At 37.2% G+C, this 21,415-nt stretch overlaps 1 protein-coding gene across 1 annotated transcript in view; it reads right to left on the reverse strand.

Moving 5' to 3' along the window:
• BLVRA (biliverdin reductase A) overlaps positions 1 to 21,415 on the reverse strand; it is a 166,636-nt gene that overhangs the window by 76,210 nt on the left and 69,011 nt on the right. The window contains exon 5 of the mRNA XM_053662944.1: positions 143 to 240. Coding sequence (XP_053518919.1) covers positions 143 to 240 — 98 coding nt within the window. The remainder of the gene's footprint in view (positions 1 to 142; positions 241 to 21,415) is intronic.

Raw genomic sequence — 21,415 nt, forward strand, 5'->3', positions numbered from 1 at the left:
AAGTGCTAGGATCCTTTTGAGCCAATAATATATCTGATGATGTTAAACTTTAAAGGATAAAGATGACATCACAGAAATCTTAATGGCAATACCTCTTAGTATGGGGTCTATGTTCTAGACAGACAGAAAGAACATACATCACCTTTCTGTTCAGCTAGCTCCCACAGGTCCTGAGCTGCTTTCCAAGACAGTGTCATAGGATATTCCACAAGGACATGCTTGCCAGCATTAAGGAATTGTCTTTAAAAACAAGAGACACATACAGAAAAAAAACAAAACTTCAAATAACCTTCATTAAAATGCCTTGCATGACAAAGTACATAAAGTTATAAATGAACAAAAGTCTCTGTGTGTACATGTGCTATGAGAGTGCGGGAAAAAACAGAGGATGCAGATGAATTAAAAATTATATTATTTTGAACTATAATATAAAAGAAAGCCCTTGTAGTTGGTTAATTTAAACATTAATTTATTCATCTATTAATGTATTCAACTAGGTACTATTTACCAGTTATTCTGGAGAATAAAGACATATTAACAGCTAAATTACTTGATAACACATGATAGCTATATAAATGAAGACTACAAACCCCATGGCAGCTAGCTCTGTCTGAGGCAGTCTGAAAATATTTCACTAACAACTGAACTAATTCTTAAATTATGAGTAAATATTTCCAGGTACAATAGAATAAGCATTTTTCACACTGAGTAGGACATGCAGGCATTTAGGCATTTTGTGAGGCATTGTTCAGTTGATAATAAGAATTACAGCATGGCAGGGGAGTGGGCTATAGGAAGTAGGAAGTAGAGATAAATGGGGTCATATTATTACTGGGAACCTGAATGTGAAGGATTTAGAATACTGTGCTTAGAAGTTTGAATTTATTCTCTAAATATTCCATGGTATAAACATTTACAGTTGACTATTGAACAACACAGTAAGGGCACAAATATTTCCCGCACAGTGAAAAATTTTTATAACTTTTGACTCCCTATAAGTACTAATTGTCTATTGTTGGCTGGAAGTCTTCCTGACAATATAAATGGCTGATTACTACATATTTTGAGTTTTACATGAATTATACACTGTATTATTACAAAAATATAGCAAGAGAAAAAATGTTGAGTGATGTAAGAGGAATGATGGCACAGGATATCCTCTTTGGTCTCTCCCTTGAAGTTACAATAATCTGAACAGCTATATTTCAATGAAGAACTCCCTGCTCAATACATAAACACACTTGAGAGATACACACATTGAAACATCTAAAAGTGGGAATGGGGGAACAAACTAAAGAGATGAGAAGAGAAAAATACCTAGCCAGGCCACAGACACAGCCTCACAGATGGGAGATAACAAAGGGGCTCAGCCAGAAGATGGGAAAAATCAGTTTGTGCCTAGTAATCCATTTAGCAGGGAGGAACACAGAGTATCAGTGGCATTAAGTCCAATCTTTAATGGTTAAGTGAAATGTAGTATGGATACAAGGAAGCACACACCAAGGCACATCATAATTACATTACCCAAGATTAAAGATAAAAAGAGAATCTTAAAAGCAGCAAGAGAAAAGGAGGCAGTTACCTACAAAGAAATGCCCATAAGACTGTCCCCTGATTTCTCAAAAGAAACCTTGCAGGCAAGAAAGGACTGGAAAGAAGTATTCAAAGTCATGAAAGACAAGGACCAACATCCAAGATTACTTTATCCAGCAACGTTGTCATTTAGAATGGAAGTACAGATAAAGTGCTTTGCAGATAAAGTAAAGTTAAAGAAGTTCACTATCACCAAGCCTTTATTATATGAAATGTTAAAGGGACTTATCTAAGAAAAAGAAGATGAACAAAAATTATAAACAGTAAAATGACAACAAACACAACTTTCAACAACTGAACCTAAAAAACAACAAGAAAAACCCCCCGAAACTAAGCAAAGAACTAGAACAAGAACAGAATCACAGAAATGGAGATCACAACGAGGGTTACTAATGGGTTGGCAGAGGGGGAAAATGAAGGGAAGAGGTACAGGGAATATGAAGCATAGTTGTTAGGCATAAAATAGGGGAAGGTTAAAAATAGTATAGGACAAGAGAGGGAAAATGGTGGTGGGATAGGTGGGAGCAGAGTCACTTCCCCCTGCACACAGGTGGAACTCCTAGCTGATCTGAAGAACAGAGTGAACAGCCAATGGTATCCCAACTTATATGAAGGTTGGAGGCCTAAAACTGTAGAAGACATTGTAAAATCAGATGGTAAGGAGATTGCTTTGGGACAATAAGGCCCCTGGGACCAGTGTGGGATCTAGGGTGGCTGCAGCCCCAGGACTGGCCCATGATGGGCCTGCCTTGTGATTCTTGGAAGAGAGCCAGGTCAATGGCTCCCTCCCCTGAAAACCAGGGAGGATACAGCAGCACTATAATGGACCTGGATGCTTGAAGTAGCTAGTGTGAATAAACACAAAGTGGCAAATGCACAGGGGAGTTTCCCCACACTGACACTGTAGACACTGGCTGGATCATTACCAGAGAAACTGGTACCAGGTGACACCTAGAGAAGAGAGAATAGTTGGGTTGTCATGGACCCTGACCTGGATACTCTCCAGTCTGGTTGGAAAGTTGGACTGTGACAGAGGCTGGGCACTTGTTTGGAATGACAGGCCTGAATAGGAAGAATTTATTTTAAAAGGAAAAAAAAAGAAGAGGCTCTCAGTGGCTGTTTAGGGAGTTCTTCCATAGCAGCTGCTCCTGCAGCTGCCATAGCCTTGGCCATGGGCCAGCCCTTGCTGCCGCAACTGTGGCCATTCCCCTATTCCCCCCCAGACAGCAGCAGAGGCCACGTGCACCCGTGTCTGTCTCAGCAGAGGCACACGCCCACACCCGCCTGGACAGCCATGGCAATGCTCCCACCCAATGGGGCTGAACTGGCTCAATAAGAAGAAGGAGGAGGCATCCCCCTACAGAGAAGAGCAGCAGGACTCCTGGAATTAGCAGTCGTCAAAAAGACTTTACTTACTGGGGGAGCCAAACTCTTCTGAAGAGAATTTGACAGTCCCTAGCACATAGGACAGCAAAGAGCAAGAAGGTGTTGTGTGAAATGCACCTAATTGGTGCACTTCAAGGACAGCACAACTAGTAGACTGAAGACGAAGGCCTGGTGCAGAAGGGCACTGGGGGACAGGCAGTGAACTGAGGAAATGGGCTGGAGGCTGAGCAACTGAGAAGAGTGTGGCCCAGACCTAGCCTCCATCTGAGTAAAACCACAGGAAGGAAGAAAAGCAAAAATCAACCCCCCACAGCCTGCTGCAGTAAGGAAGACAAGCAGAACTCTCTTTGCTGGTAAAAAGCCAGCAAGACGCTTTCCTTTTTTTCCCCCCCAGTAGTGAGACATCAGCGTGTGAAAGGATCAGACCTAGACCCAAAGACAGATCATCACAACAACCGGGAAACTTAGACAAACTTCACTTTGATATTCCAAAGAACTTGCAAGTTACTGTTTATTTACATTATTATTACTTTTTCATTATTTGACTTCTTTTACTTTATTAGTTTTAATTTCTCTTCTTTCTGTTTAGTTTTCTTTGTCTTGTTTGTTTAATTGCATTCTTTGACTTGTTTTCCTTCTTCTCTCTTTCATAGTGTATTTTTAAGTTTCCTCCTATCGCTTTACTTCTGTTCCAACAGCACTCTACTCTAGGTCACCACCTTCCTATTCTTGTTATTCAGATCATATAGATTCTGTCATATGATTTTCTTATATTACTGTTGTAAATAATTATTGTTCCATACAATTGTAGACTACAAAGCATCTGGATCTTAGCCCACTTCACTGTCTTCTGAAACTTTATTACTGTTGTGGTTAACTCTATTCTCTATCATTCTATCCTTTACTATCACTATATCTCATAATCTCACCTCGCACAGGCTCACTATTCTCTGGATCCAACTCACGATCCTTCCCCCCTCTAACAAGAGTCTTATTTTTTTCCACCCCTTCAAAAAGTGGCTCATTGGGAGAAATATCATAGTTAACACTATACATATCCAAATGATCTCCAATCTCACCTCTATGGGTTGGCCTTTAAACCCCATAGAATACACTCTTGCTGTCTTAATCCATTTTGCCTTCCTCCTCAAACTGATCACATAAAACAGTAGTAGGTAGGAGCTGTGAACACCAATATACCTGCTAGTAAGAGAAAACACATCAACAAAGGAACCACCAACAGATAATAATGGAAGAAGGTGAAGGATTGAGTGGAAGCCACACTAACCTCCACACAGTACCAATCTGGAATTACAAACAAATGGTGGAGAAATTACCCAATACAAACAACAGACAATAGTCAGAGAGAAATTTGCAAAAACATGGACAGACAGAAGAATCAACTTCAACAATACCTGTCCGAACCCACACAACAGAATATAAGACATGGTAGGTGCAGTGACACTTAGTTAACCAGATGGAAAGAAAGACTCACCAAAGAAAGACCTAACAACAATCAATATCCAAAGACATACAGACAGCCAACATAAATGACAGCATAAGACTAGTGAGCTCAGGAGATCAAGGAGACTGCACCACTGAATGTCACAGGTCTTCCACCATAGAAGTTCACACTACAAACCCAGGAAGTCAGAACAAATCAATTTAAAAGGCAGAGGCTGACAAGAGAAGTCTCACAAAAATAGGAAGACAAAGAAATAAACACCAAACAAAGGGAAGGAGGAGGCCTCAGAAAGAATGCTAAGTGAAATAGAGGCAAGTCGACTATCAAATAATGAGTCAAAGCAATGGTTACAAGGAAGCTCAATGAACTCACAGAGAATTAGCAAAAACTACAGGGAAACTACAATGAACTCACTGAGAACTATATCAATGTGAAAAAGGAAATACAAACTATTAGCAAGGACCAAGAGGAAATGAAGAATAGAATTTCTGAACTGAAGAACACAGTGGAAAAAAATCAAAACCAGGATAGATGAAGTAGAAGATAGGATCAGTGGGGTGGAGGACAAAGTAGAAAAAACATCCAGAACAAGCAAGAAGAGGAAAAGGGACTCAGAAGGAATGAAGAGGTGTTAAGGGAACTGCAGGACAAGATGACAAATAATAATATCTGAATAATAGGGATACCAGAAGGAGAAGAACAAGGGATAGAAAACCTGTTTGAAAAAGTAATGATGAAAAACTTCCCTAATTTAATGAGAGAAAAAGTCACACAAGTCCAGAAAATACAGAGTCCCAATCAAGACGAACCCAAATAGGCTCATTTCAATACACATCATAATTAAAATGGCAAAATACCAAGTAAGATAGAATTTCAAAGATGGCACAAGAGAAACAGGAAGCGACATACACAGAAGATCTGGTAAGATAATCAGCTGACTTCTCAATGGAAACTCTTCAAACCAGAAGAGAATGGCAAGAAATATTCCAGGTAATAAAAAACAAAGGCCTGCAATCAAGACTACTCTACCAAACAAAGCTCTCAATTAAAATGGAAGGCCAAATAGGGAGTTTCCCAGGCAAAAGAAGCGTCAAAGAATACACCTCCTGCAAATTAGCTTCGCAAGAGATGCTAAAGGGTCTGCTTTAGGAAAAGAAAGAAAAACAGTGAGAGATGAACACAGATACAAACAAATGGCAATGAATAAGTACCTATCAATAATAACCTTAAATGTAAATGGGTTAAATGCTCCAAACAAAGAAACAGAAGACCTGAGCCAATAAGAAAGCATGACACAGACCTAGGCTGGCTACAAGAGACCCACCTCAGGACAAAAGACCATCACAGACTAAAAGTGAAGGGCTGGAAACAAATTTTCCAAGCAAACGGACAGGGAAAAAAAGCCAAGGTAGCAATACTCATATCAGACAAAACAGACTTCAAAAAAAGAGCCTTAAAAGGAGATCCAGAAGGTCACTTCGTAATGCTCAAATGAAGAATCCATCAAGAAGACATAAATATTGTAAATATATAATGCTCCCAACATAGGAGCACCCAAATACATACAGAAAGTCCTAGAGGACTTCAAGAAAGATATTGACAGAACACTATTACAGTAGGGGATTTTAACACACCACTGTCAAAAAAGGACAGATCTTCCAAACAAAATATCGACAAAGATATTGTGGCATTGAACAATTTCCTAGATGAAATGAATTTAACTTATATACATAGAGCCTTCCATACCAAGAAGCAAAATATACATTCTTTTCAAATGCAAATGGCACATTTTTTAAGACCACATGATAGGACACAAAAAAAGCCTAAAAAAATCATTAAGACTGAAATCGAATCAAGCATACTCTCTGACCACAAGGGAATGAAACTACAAACCAATCTCAAGAAAAAAAACTCAAAAACACTAAAACTCATGGAGATTGAATAGCATCCTATTCAACAATGAATGGGTCAAGAATGAGATCAAGGAAGAAATCAAAAAGTTTCTGGATAAAAAAAAAAAACAAAAAACTGAATACACAACAATCCAAAACTTATGGGACACGGCAAATGCAGTAATGAGGTGGAACTTCATGGTGATACGGGCCTACCTAAAAAAAGATAGGAACATTCCAAATAATCAACCTGACCCTACAAATACAAGAACTGGAGGAACAACAATAAAGACAGCCCAGAGTATGTAGAACAAAGGAAATGACCACAATCAGAGCAGAATTAAATGACTTAGTAACTAAAAGCATAGTTCTAAGAATCAATAAATCCAGAAGATGGTTCTTTGAAAAGATAAAAAAATAAACAAGCCTTTAAGCAGGCTCATCAAGAAAAAAAAGAGAGAGAGAACCCAAATAAACACAATCAGAAATGAAAGGGGAGAGAGTACAACTGATACCACAGAAATACAAAGGATTGTAAGAAATTACTATGAAGAAATATTGTCAAGTCATTTGAAAACCTAGGTGAAATGGACAGATTTCTAGAAAAACATAATGTTCCGAAACTGAAGGAAGAAGCAGCAGAAGCCTGAACAGACCAGTAACAGCTGATGAAATTGAAGCAGTAATCAAAAAACTCCCAGTACATGAAAGACATGGACTTGACGGTTTCATAGAAGAATTTTACAAAACATTTGAGAAAGAGCTAACTAACCTTTCTTCCCAAGAGGCTATTCCAAAACACCGAAGAAGATGGAAAAGCTTTTTATATGAACTTAACTCTTTATATGAACTTAGCTCTTTATATGAACTTAGCATCTTTCTAATGTCAAAACCATATAAAGACATAACAAGAAAAGGAAACATTAGGCTAATATCACTGATGAACATAGGCATTAAAACCCACCCCCCAAAATATTGACAAACCACATCCAGCAGACATTTAAAGGATCATACACCATGATCAAGTGGGATTCATCCCACGGATGCAAGGATGGTACAATATTTGCAAGTCAATAAACGTAATATATCACATAAACAAAATGAAATATAAAACTCACATGATCATATCAATAGATGTAGAAAAAGCATTGATAATCTAGAGAACCCATTTATGATTAAGTCACTCAGCAAAGTGGGAACAGAGAGAGTATTCCTCCACCTAATAAAGGCCATATACAAGAGACCTAGACCAACATCACACTCAATAGGCAAAAACTAAAAGTCTTTCCCCAAAGATCAGGAACAAGATAAGGATGCCCACTTTCACCAGTCCTATTCAACACAGTATCGGAAATCCTAGCCACAGCAGACAAGAGATAGAAATAAAAAGCATTTAAATTGGAAAGAAGGAAGCAAAACTGTCATTGTTTGCAGATAACATGGTAGTGTACATAGAAAATCCTACATACTACTCAAAAACTATTCAACCTAGTAAGAGAATTTAGCAAGACAGCAAGATACAAATTCAATATTCAGAAATCAAAGGTATTTTTGTACACCAATAATAACATATCAGAATCAGAAATCAGGGGAAAAATCCCATTTGCTACAACAATAGGAAAAATAACGTACTTAGGAATAAACTTTACAAAGGAGTTAAAAGATCTGTTCTCAGAAAACTATACAATGCTGAAGAAAGACATTAAGGAAGACACAAACAAATGGAAGCATGTCCAATGCACATGGATTGGAAGAATTAACATCAACAAAATGTCCATACTATCCAAAGCAATTAATAGATTCAACACAATCCTTATTAATGTACCAATGATATATTTCACAGATACAAAACAAACATTTGAAAAATTTATATGGAACCATAAATGACCTTGAACAGCTGCAGCAATTTGGAGAAAGAGGAGCAAAGTAGGGGGAATCAAAATGCCTGATATCAAACTGTATACAAGGCCACAGTAATCAAGACAGTCTGGTACTGGTATAAGAACAGACACAGACCAATGGAACAGAGAGCCGAGAAATAAACCCAAGTATCTATAATCAATTACTATTTGGCAAAGGGGGCAGCAACACAAAATGGAGTAAAAATAGCCTCTTTGACAAATGGTGTTGGGAGATCTGGACAGCTACATGCAAAAAAAATGAAAGTCAAACACCAAGTTACACCATATACAAAAAAAAATTCAAGGTCTATTAAACAGTTAAATTTGAGCCATGACCATAAAAATCCCAGAGGAGAACATTCTCAGGAAAATCTCAGGTATACCACACAGGAGTATTTTCACTGATATGCTCCCTAAAGAAAGGGACATAAGGAAAAAAAATAAACAAAAAGTCAGCAAATAAAAAAGCTTCTGCTCAGCTAAAGAAAACTGCATTAAAATGAAAAGAAAACCAACTATATGGGAAAACATATCTGCAAATTTTACCTCGGACAAGGGTTTGATCTCCAAAATATATAACTCACAGGACTCCACTCCAGGAATACAAAAAAAACAATAAAGACATGGGCAAAAGAACAGACACTTCTCCAAGTAGGACACACAGTGGGCATAGAGACATGAAAATATGCTAAGCTTCATTAGCCATTAGAGAGATGCAAATTGAAACCACAATGAGATACCACTTCACACCTGTTAGAATGGCCATCATAAACAAATCAACAAACAAAAAGTGTTGGAGAGGATGTGGTGAAAAGGGAATCTTAGTGCACTGTTGGTTGGAACAGAGACTGGTGCAGCCACTGTGGAAAATGGTATGTAATTTCCTCAGAAAACTAAAAACAGAACTGCCATTTGACCCCACAATCCCACTGCTGGGATTATATCCTAAGAACCCTGAAACACCAACTCAAATGAACGAATGCATCCCAATGTTCATTGCAGCACACTTTACATTAGCCAAGTGGTGGAAGCAACCTAAGCATCCATGAGCAAATGAATGGATCAAAAAACTATGGTATATTTACACAATGAAATACTATGCAGCAGAGAAAGAAAGAGCTCCTACCCTTTTCAACAGCATGGATGAACCTGGAGAGCCTTATGCTAAGTGATATAAGCCAGGCAGTGAGGGACAAATACCATATGATCTCACCTTCAAGTGAAACCTAATCAACAAAACAAACCAACAAGCAAAATATAACCAGAGACATTGAAATTAAGAACAATCTGACAGTAAGCAGAGGTAAGGAGGGAGGAGAGAATAAGGGGAAGGGAGGAAGTGTCTTTCATGAACACTTTAAAGGACACATGGATAAAACCAAGGCGGGTGGAAATAGGGGAGGGAGAGGGAGATAGCTGTAGCATGGGGCAGTGGTGGGATGTAAATGTAGACAACTGTTCTTGAACAATAATAAAAGAATTTTAAAAAGTAAAATAAAAATTTTAACTCTGAACAATGAAAAAAGAATATAGGAAACTGAGATAGGAAAAAACTTCCATGTACAATTCATGGATATTAAGGGGTGGGAGGGAATACAGGAGGATGGGGTTGTATAGGGCAGAGGGTGATAAACGGCAGAAAACAATTAGGATAACTGTAATAGCATAATCAATAAAATATACTTTAAAAAGAGCAACATAAGAATAGTAAGTATACAAGGAGAAGAGAGTAGAAAGAGAAATAGCTATTTCAAACAAATAGTTGATGAGAACTTCTCAAGCCTATGGTATAAGCTGGATTCTCAAATTTAAAAGCAGAGGGAATATAAAATTACCTCTATCCAAGCAGTCCTTCTCCAAGGCACACTGTATTAAAACTGTGGTCAATTAATGACAGAAAAAAAAAAAAAGACTTTCCAAGGTATCTAGGGGAAAAGAAGAAAACAGGAAGGAAACCTTTAAAGGAAAGTCCATTAGGTTGTAATAAGACTTTTCAGCAGACACTCTACGGCCAGTAAAGTGTGGAACCACATATTTAAACTAGTGAAAGAAATTACCAGCAAAGAATGATATATCCATCAAAATTATCTCTTAAATATGAAGGAAAAATAAAGACATTAAGAAGCTGACTGAATTTATCACCAAGAAAACTTCACTGAATACTCAAAAAGTCACAAAATGAGGAATAAGATCACCAACAAATATGTGGCATAAAAAGGGATGATTTTTTGACAACAAAAACACAGAAGAGTCGGTAGTCAGAGTCTGAATTTGCAAATAATGATGAAGATCAGTCTCATTCCAAAGAAAAAAGGACTATTGTACATATAACATTTTCTTTTTCATAAGCCTAATGGTAAACACACACACACACACACAAAATAAAACAAATAACTCAAAATAAGAGTAACCAAAAGAAAGAAGCATGGCATACCACCAAATGAAAACAACACAAAGAAACACAAAGAATAAGAACCAATGGAGGCACAGAGTGACCAGAAACAAAATGAAAACAAACACACAGATTTACAAGAAGTACTCATACATCGGTAATTACCCTAAATGTATATGGGCTGAACTCATCAATGAATATAAAGAAAAAGACTAGCATCCTGGAAATAAACTAACAAACATATGTGACCTTCAAGAGACACATCCAAGATGCAAAGATAGAGACTTAACATGAAAGGGTAAAATAGGACTCTCCACACAAATAGCATCCATAAAAAGTAGGTATAGCCATATTTACATCTGACAAATAGATCTCAGGGTAGTAAAGGTAAAAATAGACAAAGATGGACGCTTTATAATGATAAAGGAGACACTACACCAGGAAGACATAATACTTCTCAATATATATGCATTCAATATGGGATCACCAAAATATGTAAAGTAAATAAAAATAGGAATAAAGGGAGAAACAGACAAAAAAACACAATCATAGTAGAAAACCTAAACAATCCTTTGACAGCTATAGACACATCTTCTAAACAGAGGATCAATAAAGAAATATATACAGAAATGACACATTAGAGCAAAGAGACATAATAGACATTTATAGAGCCTTTCATCTCAGAATGCCAGACTATACATTCTTTTACAGTGCACACAGAACATTTTCAAAAATAGACCTTATGCTGCATCACAGTCTCAACAAATTGAAGAAGAATGAAACACAGCAAGACTGTGGGCACAATGCTTTGAAATTAAAAATCAACTACAAAAAGAAAGTAAAGAAGCACAGAAATATATCAAGTTTAAACAACTTACTATTAAAAATGAATTTGTCAAAGAAGAAATTAAAAGTGAGATCAAAAGATAAAGAAAGAAAAATGAGAAGGACAATATGATGTATCAAAACTTCTAGGTTGCAGCAAATGCAGTATTAAGAGGGAAGTTTGTAACATTATAGGTCTATCTCAAGAAACAACAGAAATCCCAAGTAAATAACTGAACATTACATCTTAAAGAACAAGAAAAAGTAAAACAAAGGGAAGCTAAAGTTGGTAGAAGAAAGGAAAAAGAAAAATAAGAGCAAAATTGAATGAAATAGAAAACAAAAAGACTGTACAAAAAAGTAATAGACCAAAGAGCTGGTTTTGTGAAATTATTAATAAAACTGGCAAACCACTGGCTAGACTCACTAAGAAAAATAGAGAAAAAACCTCATAGAAACAAAATCAGAAATGCAAAAGGAGAAGCTACTCCAGACATCAAATATATTATCTAGTAGAGGATCATTCTAGAACACTATGAAAGACTATATGCCACCAAATTGAAATTTCAAATTTCTAAGAAAAAAGTTCCTAGAAATATAGAATGTTTCCAAATTGCATTATGGTGAATTAGATAATATAAATAAGCCAATCAAAATTTAGGAAATTGAAACAACCTAACACATTTTATGAGGCCCAAATAACCCTGATTCAAATGTCTGCACAGATAACACAAGAAAAGAAAATCACAGACCATCATTTCTAATTAATATAGATACAAAATTCCTAAACAAAACATTACCAAATCAAACAGAATTCAATGAAAATAATAACATATCACAATCAAGTCGGGTGCGAACTTACCAATGTAATATACCACATTAACAAAACAAAGGATAAAAAACACAATCGTATCAATATAGAAAAAACACTTGATAAGATACAACATCCATTAAGAATTAAAACACTCAATGAAGTGAGTATAGAAGAAAAGTACTTCAACACATATTTGCCAACAATACATTGGACGTGGGTTTCATCTCCAACATATATAAAGAATTTATATGACTCAACACCAGGAAGACAAACAATCCAATTTTTAAAAAAGGTCAAAGGACCTGAACATATACTTTTCCAAGGAGGACATACAGATAGCCCATAAACAGATGAAAACACACTCAACATCACTAGCCATCAGAGACAAACAAATTAAAGCCACCATGACATATAACCTCATACCTGCCAAAATCGCTATTATTAATAAATCAACAAACAACAAGTACTGGAGAGGATTTGGAGAAAAGGCCACCCTAGTTGGTAGGAATGTAGACTAGTGAAATCTCTATTTACAATAGTATGGAATTTCCTCAAAAACTTAAAAATGGAACTGATTTTTAACCCAGCAATTCCACTGCTGGGAATATCCCCCTAAAACCCCAAAACGCCAATTCAAAAGAATTTATGCATCCCCATGTTCATAGCAGTACTATTACAACCAAGATTTGGAAACAGCCTAAGTGCTCATCAGTAGATGAGTGGATACAAAAACTGTGGTACATTTACACAATGGAATACTACCCAGCAAGAAAAGGGAATTCCTACCTTTGGTGACGGCATGGATGAAACTGGAAAGCATTATGCTGAGTGAAATAAGCCAGGGGTTGAAAGACAAATACCATATGATCTCACCTTTAACAGGAAGCTGAACAAAAAAACAGACAAGCAAGCAAAATAAAAACAAATACACTGAAATAGAGAACAGGGGGACAGCGACCAGAGGGAAGAGGAGAGAGAATTTAAGGCAGAAAATGGGAGGGATTTAGAGGAACAAGTATAAAGGACACAGGGACAATAACTAAGGGGGGTGGAAATGGGAGGGAGGTGGGGTGCATGGGGGAGGGGTGGGCTAGGATGGGAGAAATAAACAAAACTGTACTTGAAAACTAACTAAATAAAAATTTTAAAAAAGAGATACAAGAAGTATAAAAGAATATGCTACTCTTCTTGGATGTGCATGCTCTATGTTGTGTAGGTTATGTAATGTTATTGATGTACATCACTTAATAATAGTGGAAATAATTGTTGTTTGTTGTTAAATTGTAGGTTTCATGTTTGTTTATCTTATATCCAACATGTCGATTAAGCATATAAAACTGTCAAAATAAAAAAAAATAAAAAGATACAATGAGCCCTGGCTGAATACTTGGTTAGAGTATTGTCCCAAAACACCAAGGTTTTAGGTTTGAGTGTTGGTCAGGGGACGTACAAGAATCATCCAATAAATGCATGAATAAGTGGAACAATCAATCCATGTTTCCTCTCTCTCTCCTTCATTCCTCTCTGCCATTCCTCTCTCTCTTTAAAATCATTTTTTTTAGAAAAGACATAATGAAATGAAAATATATTCCATGATCATAGATTGCAAGAATCAACAGTTAAAATGGCCATATTACCCAAAGCTATATATATTTTTAATGCACTCTCTAAAAAGATCCCAATATTATTTCAAAAAACAAAAAAAAATCATGAAATTTGTACAGAACCACAAAAGACCCTGAATAGCCACAGCCATCCTAAGAAAAAAGTACAAAGCCAGAGGTATCATATTGCCTGACTTCGAATTATGCTACAGAGCTACGACAATGAAAACAGCATGGTTATTAGCAGAAAAAACAGACACAGAGACCAATGGAACAGAACTGAGGGCCCAGAAATAAAATCACATGTACATGGTCAAATAACTTTTGACAAAGGAGCAAAAAACACAAATGGAGGAAAGAAAACCTCTTCAATAAATCATGCTGGGAAAACAGTAAAGCCACATGCAAAAGAAAAAAAACTACTCTCCAGTTTGTCATCATGAATAAAAATTAAATCATAATGGGTCAAAAACCTAAATATAAGATCTGAAACAATAAAGTAGATACACAGAAAAAAACAAACACAGGTACTGAACTTATGGATGTTGGTCATAGAGAACATTTTACAGATTAGACCCTAGAGACAAAGAAGTAAAAACCAAAATAAATGCGTGGGACTATGTTAAACTTAAGAGCTTCTGCATAGCAAAAGATACTGACAATCAAACAAAAGGCAACAACTGAACAGGCGATGGTATTTGCAAACAACAGCTCCAACAAGGGGTTAATATCCAAACCATACAGAGTCCATACAACTCAACATAAACAATCCAATTAAGAAATGGGCAGAGGACCTGAACAGACACCTCTCAAACGAAGACATACAAAAGGCCAAGAGATATGTGAAAAGATGTTCAACTTCACTAGCTACTAGGGAAATGCAAACCAAAACTACCATGAGATACCACCTCACACCTGTCAGAATGGCTATAATCAATAAGACACATAATAACAAATGTTGGAGAGGTCGTGGAGTAAAAGGAACCCTCATCGACTGCCAGTAGGAATGTAAGTGGATACAGCCACTACAGAAAACAGTATGGCAGTTCCTTAAAATATTAAGAATAGAGTTACCATATGACCCAGCAATGCCTCTTCTGGGTATCTACCTGAAAAACTTAAAAATATGTATTCACAAAGATATATGCACCCTGCCCTGGCTGGTATGGCTCAGTGGGTTGAGGCCTGGGCTGCAAAGCAAAGGGTCATCAGTTCAATTTCTGATCAGGGCACATGCCTGTGTTGTGCACCAGGCCCCCAGTAGGGGGGTGTGCAAGAGGCAACCACACATTGATGTTTCTCTCCCTCTTTTTCTCCCTCTCTTCCCCTCTGTCTAAAAATAAATAAATAAAATCTTTTACAAAAAGGCATATGAACCCTTATGTTCGCTATAGCATTATTCACAGTGGCGAAGATATGGAGACAACAAAAGTGTCCTTAAATAGAGGACTGGATTAAGAAGATGTGGTCTACATATACTATAGAATACTATTCATCCATAAGAAAGGATGAAATACTTTCATTTGCGGCAACATGGCTGAACCTTGAGAATATCATGCTAAGCAGAATAAGTCAGTGAGAAAAAGCTAAGAACCATATGAACCATAAGAACCAGATTTCACTCATATATGGGTATAAAATTGAAACCCATAGGCACAGACAACAGTATGGTGGTTACTAGAGGAAAGGGTGTCTGGTGCTAGTAAAGGGTAAAGGAGGACAAATACATGATGAAAGATTATCTGAATCTGTGTGGCTGGTACACAATGCAATATACAGATCACATATCATAGAAACATATACTTGAAACCTATGTGATCTTATTGATCAATGCCACTCCAATAAATTTAATTAAAAATATTAAGAACATCATAAGAAAGAGAAAATACCTTATGTATTTTACTGTATTTATTGACACTGTGTTTATGTTGTTTGTTTATAAATCATAATCTGTCACTACCTATATCAATATTGTCAGACATGATAAAAGTATTATAGATATTATACATATTACAAACACCAGACATCAAAAATGAAAGCATAATGAGAAAACAAAACTCATATTTATTTACAAACATAATGATTCAAGCATTGACAATGAAGCAGCAGCAATATGATTGGTTTATGGTATACTAATGTAATTGGTGCAGCTGCTTCATGAGAGCCTCAGCTATGCTAATGAATAAATTATTATAAAATTTCTATGTCTACACTGCATTAGTCTTATTCATAAGGCAGTATTAGAAATACTCTTACATTGTTTAATCACTTAGCTGTGATACTAGGCTGATAGGCAGTTTCTCCAATTATGAGTGAGGTCACCTTATGTTTAGGTAAGAAAAGTCTATCTATATGCATACAAATAAAGTTCTACATAATGAATACTTATGTGATAATTATGATAGCAAAAACAAAGTAAATCTCATACAGTTCTTGCCAAATAGTTACTAGATTTTTACAAGACACACATATAAAACAAATATGATTATTTACTGCATAATATGATGATAGTTATTCACTATTAAGTAGAAGTGGATCATCATAAGAATCTTCATCCTTATCATCTTCACATTAAGTACACTGAGAAAGAGGAAGAGGAGGGGTTGGTTGTGTTTCAATGGTGGTGAGGTGGAAGAGGTAGAGGATGTAGAAGGGGAGGCAGGAGAAGCACTGTTATTTCTACCTGATATTTTGCTTTTTCCTTTTTCTAATAATGTTTTTATATGATCCTAGTGTTCTTCCACTGTTTTAGTTTCAGTATCCATGTCACACAAGGATACCTATCAAAAAAGTCAAAAGCAGTCCTGAATAATTATAAATTATAACCCTTTTGCAAGATTGTCTAATATCAATCTTTTGTCTGGCAGTGCTTCTTTTGTCTTCTTCCTCATCATTTTGGTTCAGACGCACTCTTCTCCATCAAGTCATCTTGTGTTAATTACTCTACTGTGGTGTCTATTAGCTCTTGAATTTCTCCAAGATCCGTATCTTAAAGGTTTTCACCCATCTACCCACTTTATTTACCATATCCAACATCTCTTTCATGGTTTTCTTTTTTTTTTTTTGCCTCATGAAATTTTATTTTTTTTTATTTTAAATTTTTTAATTGATTATGCTGTTACAGTTGTTCTATTCCCCCTTTCATTCCCCTCCACCCTACCCCCCATCCCCACCATTATCCCTCCTTTAGTTTATGACCATGTGTCTCAATTCCTTTAGATTCTATATTTCCCATGCTATTCTTGCCCCCCCATCTATTTTCTATCTACTGTCTATGCTACTTATTTTCTGTACCTTCTCCCCCCTTCTCCTCCTCCCACTCCCCTGTTGCTAACCCTCCTTGAGATCTTCATTTCTATGTTTCCACTCCTGATCTAGCTGTCCTTTTAGTCTGCTTTTGTTTTAGGTGTGGTTGTTAATAACTGTGAGTTTGTTGTCCTTTCACTGTTCATGTTTCTTTAACTTCTTTTTCTTAGATAAGTCCCTTTAACATTTCATATAACAAGGGCTTGGTGATGATGAACTCCTTGAACTTGACCTTATCTGAGAAGCACTTAATCTGTCCTTCCATTCTAAATGAAAGTTTTGCTGGATAGAGCAATCTTGGTTGTAGGTTTTTGGATTTCATGACTTGGAATACCTCTTTCCAGCCCCTTCTTGCCTGTAAGGTCTCTTTTGAGAAATCCGCTGACAGTCTGATGGGGACTCCTTTGTAGGTGACTGTCCCCTTAGCTCTTCCTGCTTCTAGGATTCTCTCCTTCATTTTAATTTTGGCTAATGTAATTATGATATGCCTTGGTGTGTTCCTTCTTGGGTCCAACTTCTTTGGGACTCTCTGAGCTTCCTGGATTTCCTGGAAGTCTATTTCCTTTGCCAGATTGGGGAAATTCTCCTTTATTATTTGTTCAAATAAGTTTTCCACTGGTGGCTGTGCCTTTCCCCCTTCTGGTACCCCTATAATTCGGATGTTGGAGCATTTAAAGATGTCCTGGAGGTTCCTAAGACTCTCCTCATTTCTTTGAATTCTTGCTCCTTGACTCTTTTCTGTTTGGCCATTATTTGGTTTCTTCTGGTCCACTCCATTGATTTGAGTCCCAGTTTCCTTTTCATTGCTATTGGTGTCCTGTGCAATTCCATTCATTTCAATTAGTTTCGCCTTCATATATTTGTCTAATTTGTCGGTATAATCAACCAGTTCTGTGAGGATCCTGATGACCAGTGTTTTAAACTGTGCGTCTGAGAGTTTTGCTATTTCTTCATCACAGATCTATGGGCTCTGAGGCTTTGAGATATTCTTGCAACATTTTTGGTCTGTTCTGGCCCTTTAAGTGTGAGGAGCAGAGCCTTGGACTCCCAGGTCGCTGGGTTTTGATGCTGTATGTGGGGGCGTGGTCAGAGCGGGGAAATGGCAACCCCCTCTGCTGTTTCTCACAGCTGGGTGAGGATTAGCGTCTTAGGTGGTTTACCTGGGCTGGGCCACTCAGAGTCGCTGGGTTATGACGCTGTACGTGGAGGTGGGGTCAGAGCAGGGAAATGGCGGCGCCCTCCACTGCCACTTGCCGCGGGGACTCGCTGGCCCGGTGCAACCGCTCACTCCCTTGCCTGTCCGCCCGCGCACAAATGCGCGACCACAGTCAACACGCAGCACCCAGCACCACTCCCCCACTGTCTCCCCCTCGGTCGCTGGCCTGGTGGCTCGCTGGGTCGCTCACTACGTCCAACCCTGCGCCTGGATTCTGCGCCTGAGTCTGGCTGACCGAGACCTGTGCAATCCCGCTTCACCAGCCGCTGGTTTCGCCCCTTACCGGTCAGGCTGAGGAATTTGTTGTTAATGGACTTCCGAAAAGTTCAATTTTTCGTGTTCTGGCTGTATTTTCTGTTGCTAATATTTAGTTGTCTCTAAACTTGGTTGTGTGAGAAGGCATGGCACATCCACCTATGCCTCCATCTTGGCGGAAGATTCATGGTTTTCTTGATTGGCTCTGTTGTAAATTCTGTGAAGTTATGCATAACAAATGCACACAGTTTGCTCCAACAAAAATTTACTGTTTTAGGCTTGATGAATTTCACAGCTTTTTTCTATAACATATTCAATGGTGTAATCTTTCAATACTTTCATGATATTCTTGCTATTGGGGTTCTCTTCCATAGTATTGACAATCCTTTCCATAGAGTACAATATAAAATGAGCCTAAAGATCTTTATGACTCCTTGATCTAAAGACTGAATTAGAGATGTCATGTTTGGGGTCAAGTAGACCAATTTAGTGCCTCTGATGTTGAGTTCATGGGGTTATTAAGTGTCCAAAGGCATTGTCCAAAATGAAAAGAACTTTAAAAGGCAGTCATTTATTGGCAAGGTACTTCTTGAGTTGGCAAGAGACAACATGTCAATAGAACCAATACAGGAAAATAATTCTTATTGTCCATGCCTTCTTGTACAACCAAAAGACTTTTACTTTCAAGACTCAGGGATTAGCAGGCTTTATAGATAAAAGCAATCCTGATCATAAACAGATGAACTTTCACAAATGGGCAGAGTTAGCCTATCCCTTCTTCCCTTAAATCCTGATGCTCACTTCTCTTCCTTACTAACAAATGTCCTTTTGTGACATTGTATTTTCCCAGAATATGGCATTTTCATCTGCATCACAAACCTTTTCAGGTAGATATCTTTTCTACCCAATGACATCTAAAAACTTCTCTGCCGCCTCTTGGTAGAAGCTGCTTATCTGCTATCTTGACATTTTTAAAGCCAACCTCCTCCTAAATTTATCAAACCTTCCTTTGTTGGCATTAAATTCTCTAGCTTTAGATCCTTCACATTCCTTTTCCTTTTAGTTGTCATACAATAACAAACTTTTTTTCAAATCATATTAGAGTCTATAGGCATGCCTTTCTTATAACAATCCCGCACTGTTTTTACCTTTTTTATTGTTGACACTACTATAATGTTCCCCATTTTCTCCCCCATTTGCCTACATCCACTCAGCCCCTGCCTCACCCAACCTTCACCACACTGCTGTCTGTGTCCATGAACTATGCATATATGCATGTACGTTCTTTGGCTAATTTCTCCCAGTTCCCCGACCACCATCCCTCTGAGATACGTCAGTATGTTCCATGTATCCATGCCTCTGGTTTTATTTCATCACTTTCAATACAAGGGAAAAATATACTTCACAGAAAGTGAAGGTTTTTGCACATACTGCAACAGCTTCCCAAATTTTTCTTTTTCCACAATGATCTTTTTGCTGGACTAATTTATCTTGAAATGGCAGGCAACTGCCACTGCAGTTATAATGTCTTAACTCTTCTCAGCTTTCTGGGAGTACTTCCAGCATCATTAGTGAAACTTGGTGTGGGTCCAATTAGTGACACTTGGTTTGCAAACCTGTGTCGTACTACACACAATGAAAAGTATATGAAAACTGCAAAGAATCACTTTTTACTGTGATATGCAACTTACTAGAAAAACACATACAGCTCAGCTGCAGGTGGTTAGTGTCACACAGCATTTTTAGTGGATACTCATAATACTTGAGCTCACTGCAAAAGCAACAGGAGGTGACTACAAAAGTATTACAGTAATATAGTATGTACTAGTAATATAGTATGTACTATAGTTAATTTTATACAGTTATGATTTATTATTGCATTGATACATTTGTTTACATTTCTCTCAACTGCTAATGGTACCATATATGGTTGTGTTTGTGTGCCTAATTTGGATAACTTTTTATTTTTCATAATAGATTTCTGTGTATTTTATGGTAATGAATGATAAAATAGACTACTATCTTCATAATGCATTTATGACATACCTTTAAAGTTTTTTTGATACTTTATAGACTATACAGCTTGTCTGCAAGTTTTTTCAATTATATTAAATCTCCAAAACATTTACAATATATTTATTGAAAAACTCCACACATCAGTGGACCTATGCTGTTTAAATCTGTATTGTTCAAAGGTCAACAGTAGAAGCACGGGAATTACATGAATACTTTTTTAAAGAAAACACACTCTGGCACCAAATAAGGTTAAGGAAAACCAAAAAAAGGGGCTTCTGTCCACACAACAGTTCACATGGTAAAGAAGGAGCAACTTACTCCTAGGGCATAGCAGATGTAGTTTAACATAGGAACCTAGAAGGAAATCTAAGATTCAGGGAGATAGCTGGCATTGCCTTGTTTTCTACCAGGTCCTCCTTCCATGCTCAAATTCACCAAATGCTTGAAGGGCTCTAGCCTTTTCCTCCAAAGGGAAGGCAGGGGACACATTGCTTCTCTTGCTTTATAAACAATGTCATCTCTTCTCTCTGATACCACCACTTAACTACTTCCTTATTTCATGGATGAAAAATGTCATATTAAAGGAACTCTGAGAGATATTTTACAATGTTTAAAGTGTAAAGGATAAAATTTTGGAAGCTTATCCAAACTTAGAAAAAAATATGACAATTCACCACGGCAGAGAAAAGACATTGGCTCTACATCCTAAGTTATATGATGACAAAAAGGCAAACACTGTTCAAATTACTG

This window comes from Artibeus jamaicensis, unplaced genomic scaffold, assembly GCF_021234435.1.
Source record: "Artibeus jamaicensis isolate MK-2021 breed Jamaican fruit bat unplaced genomic scaffold, CSHL_Jam_final contig_311, whole genome shotgun sequence".
NCBI lineage: Eukaryota > Metazoa > Chordata > Mammalia > Chiroptera > Phyllostomidae > Artibeus > Artibeus jamaicensis.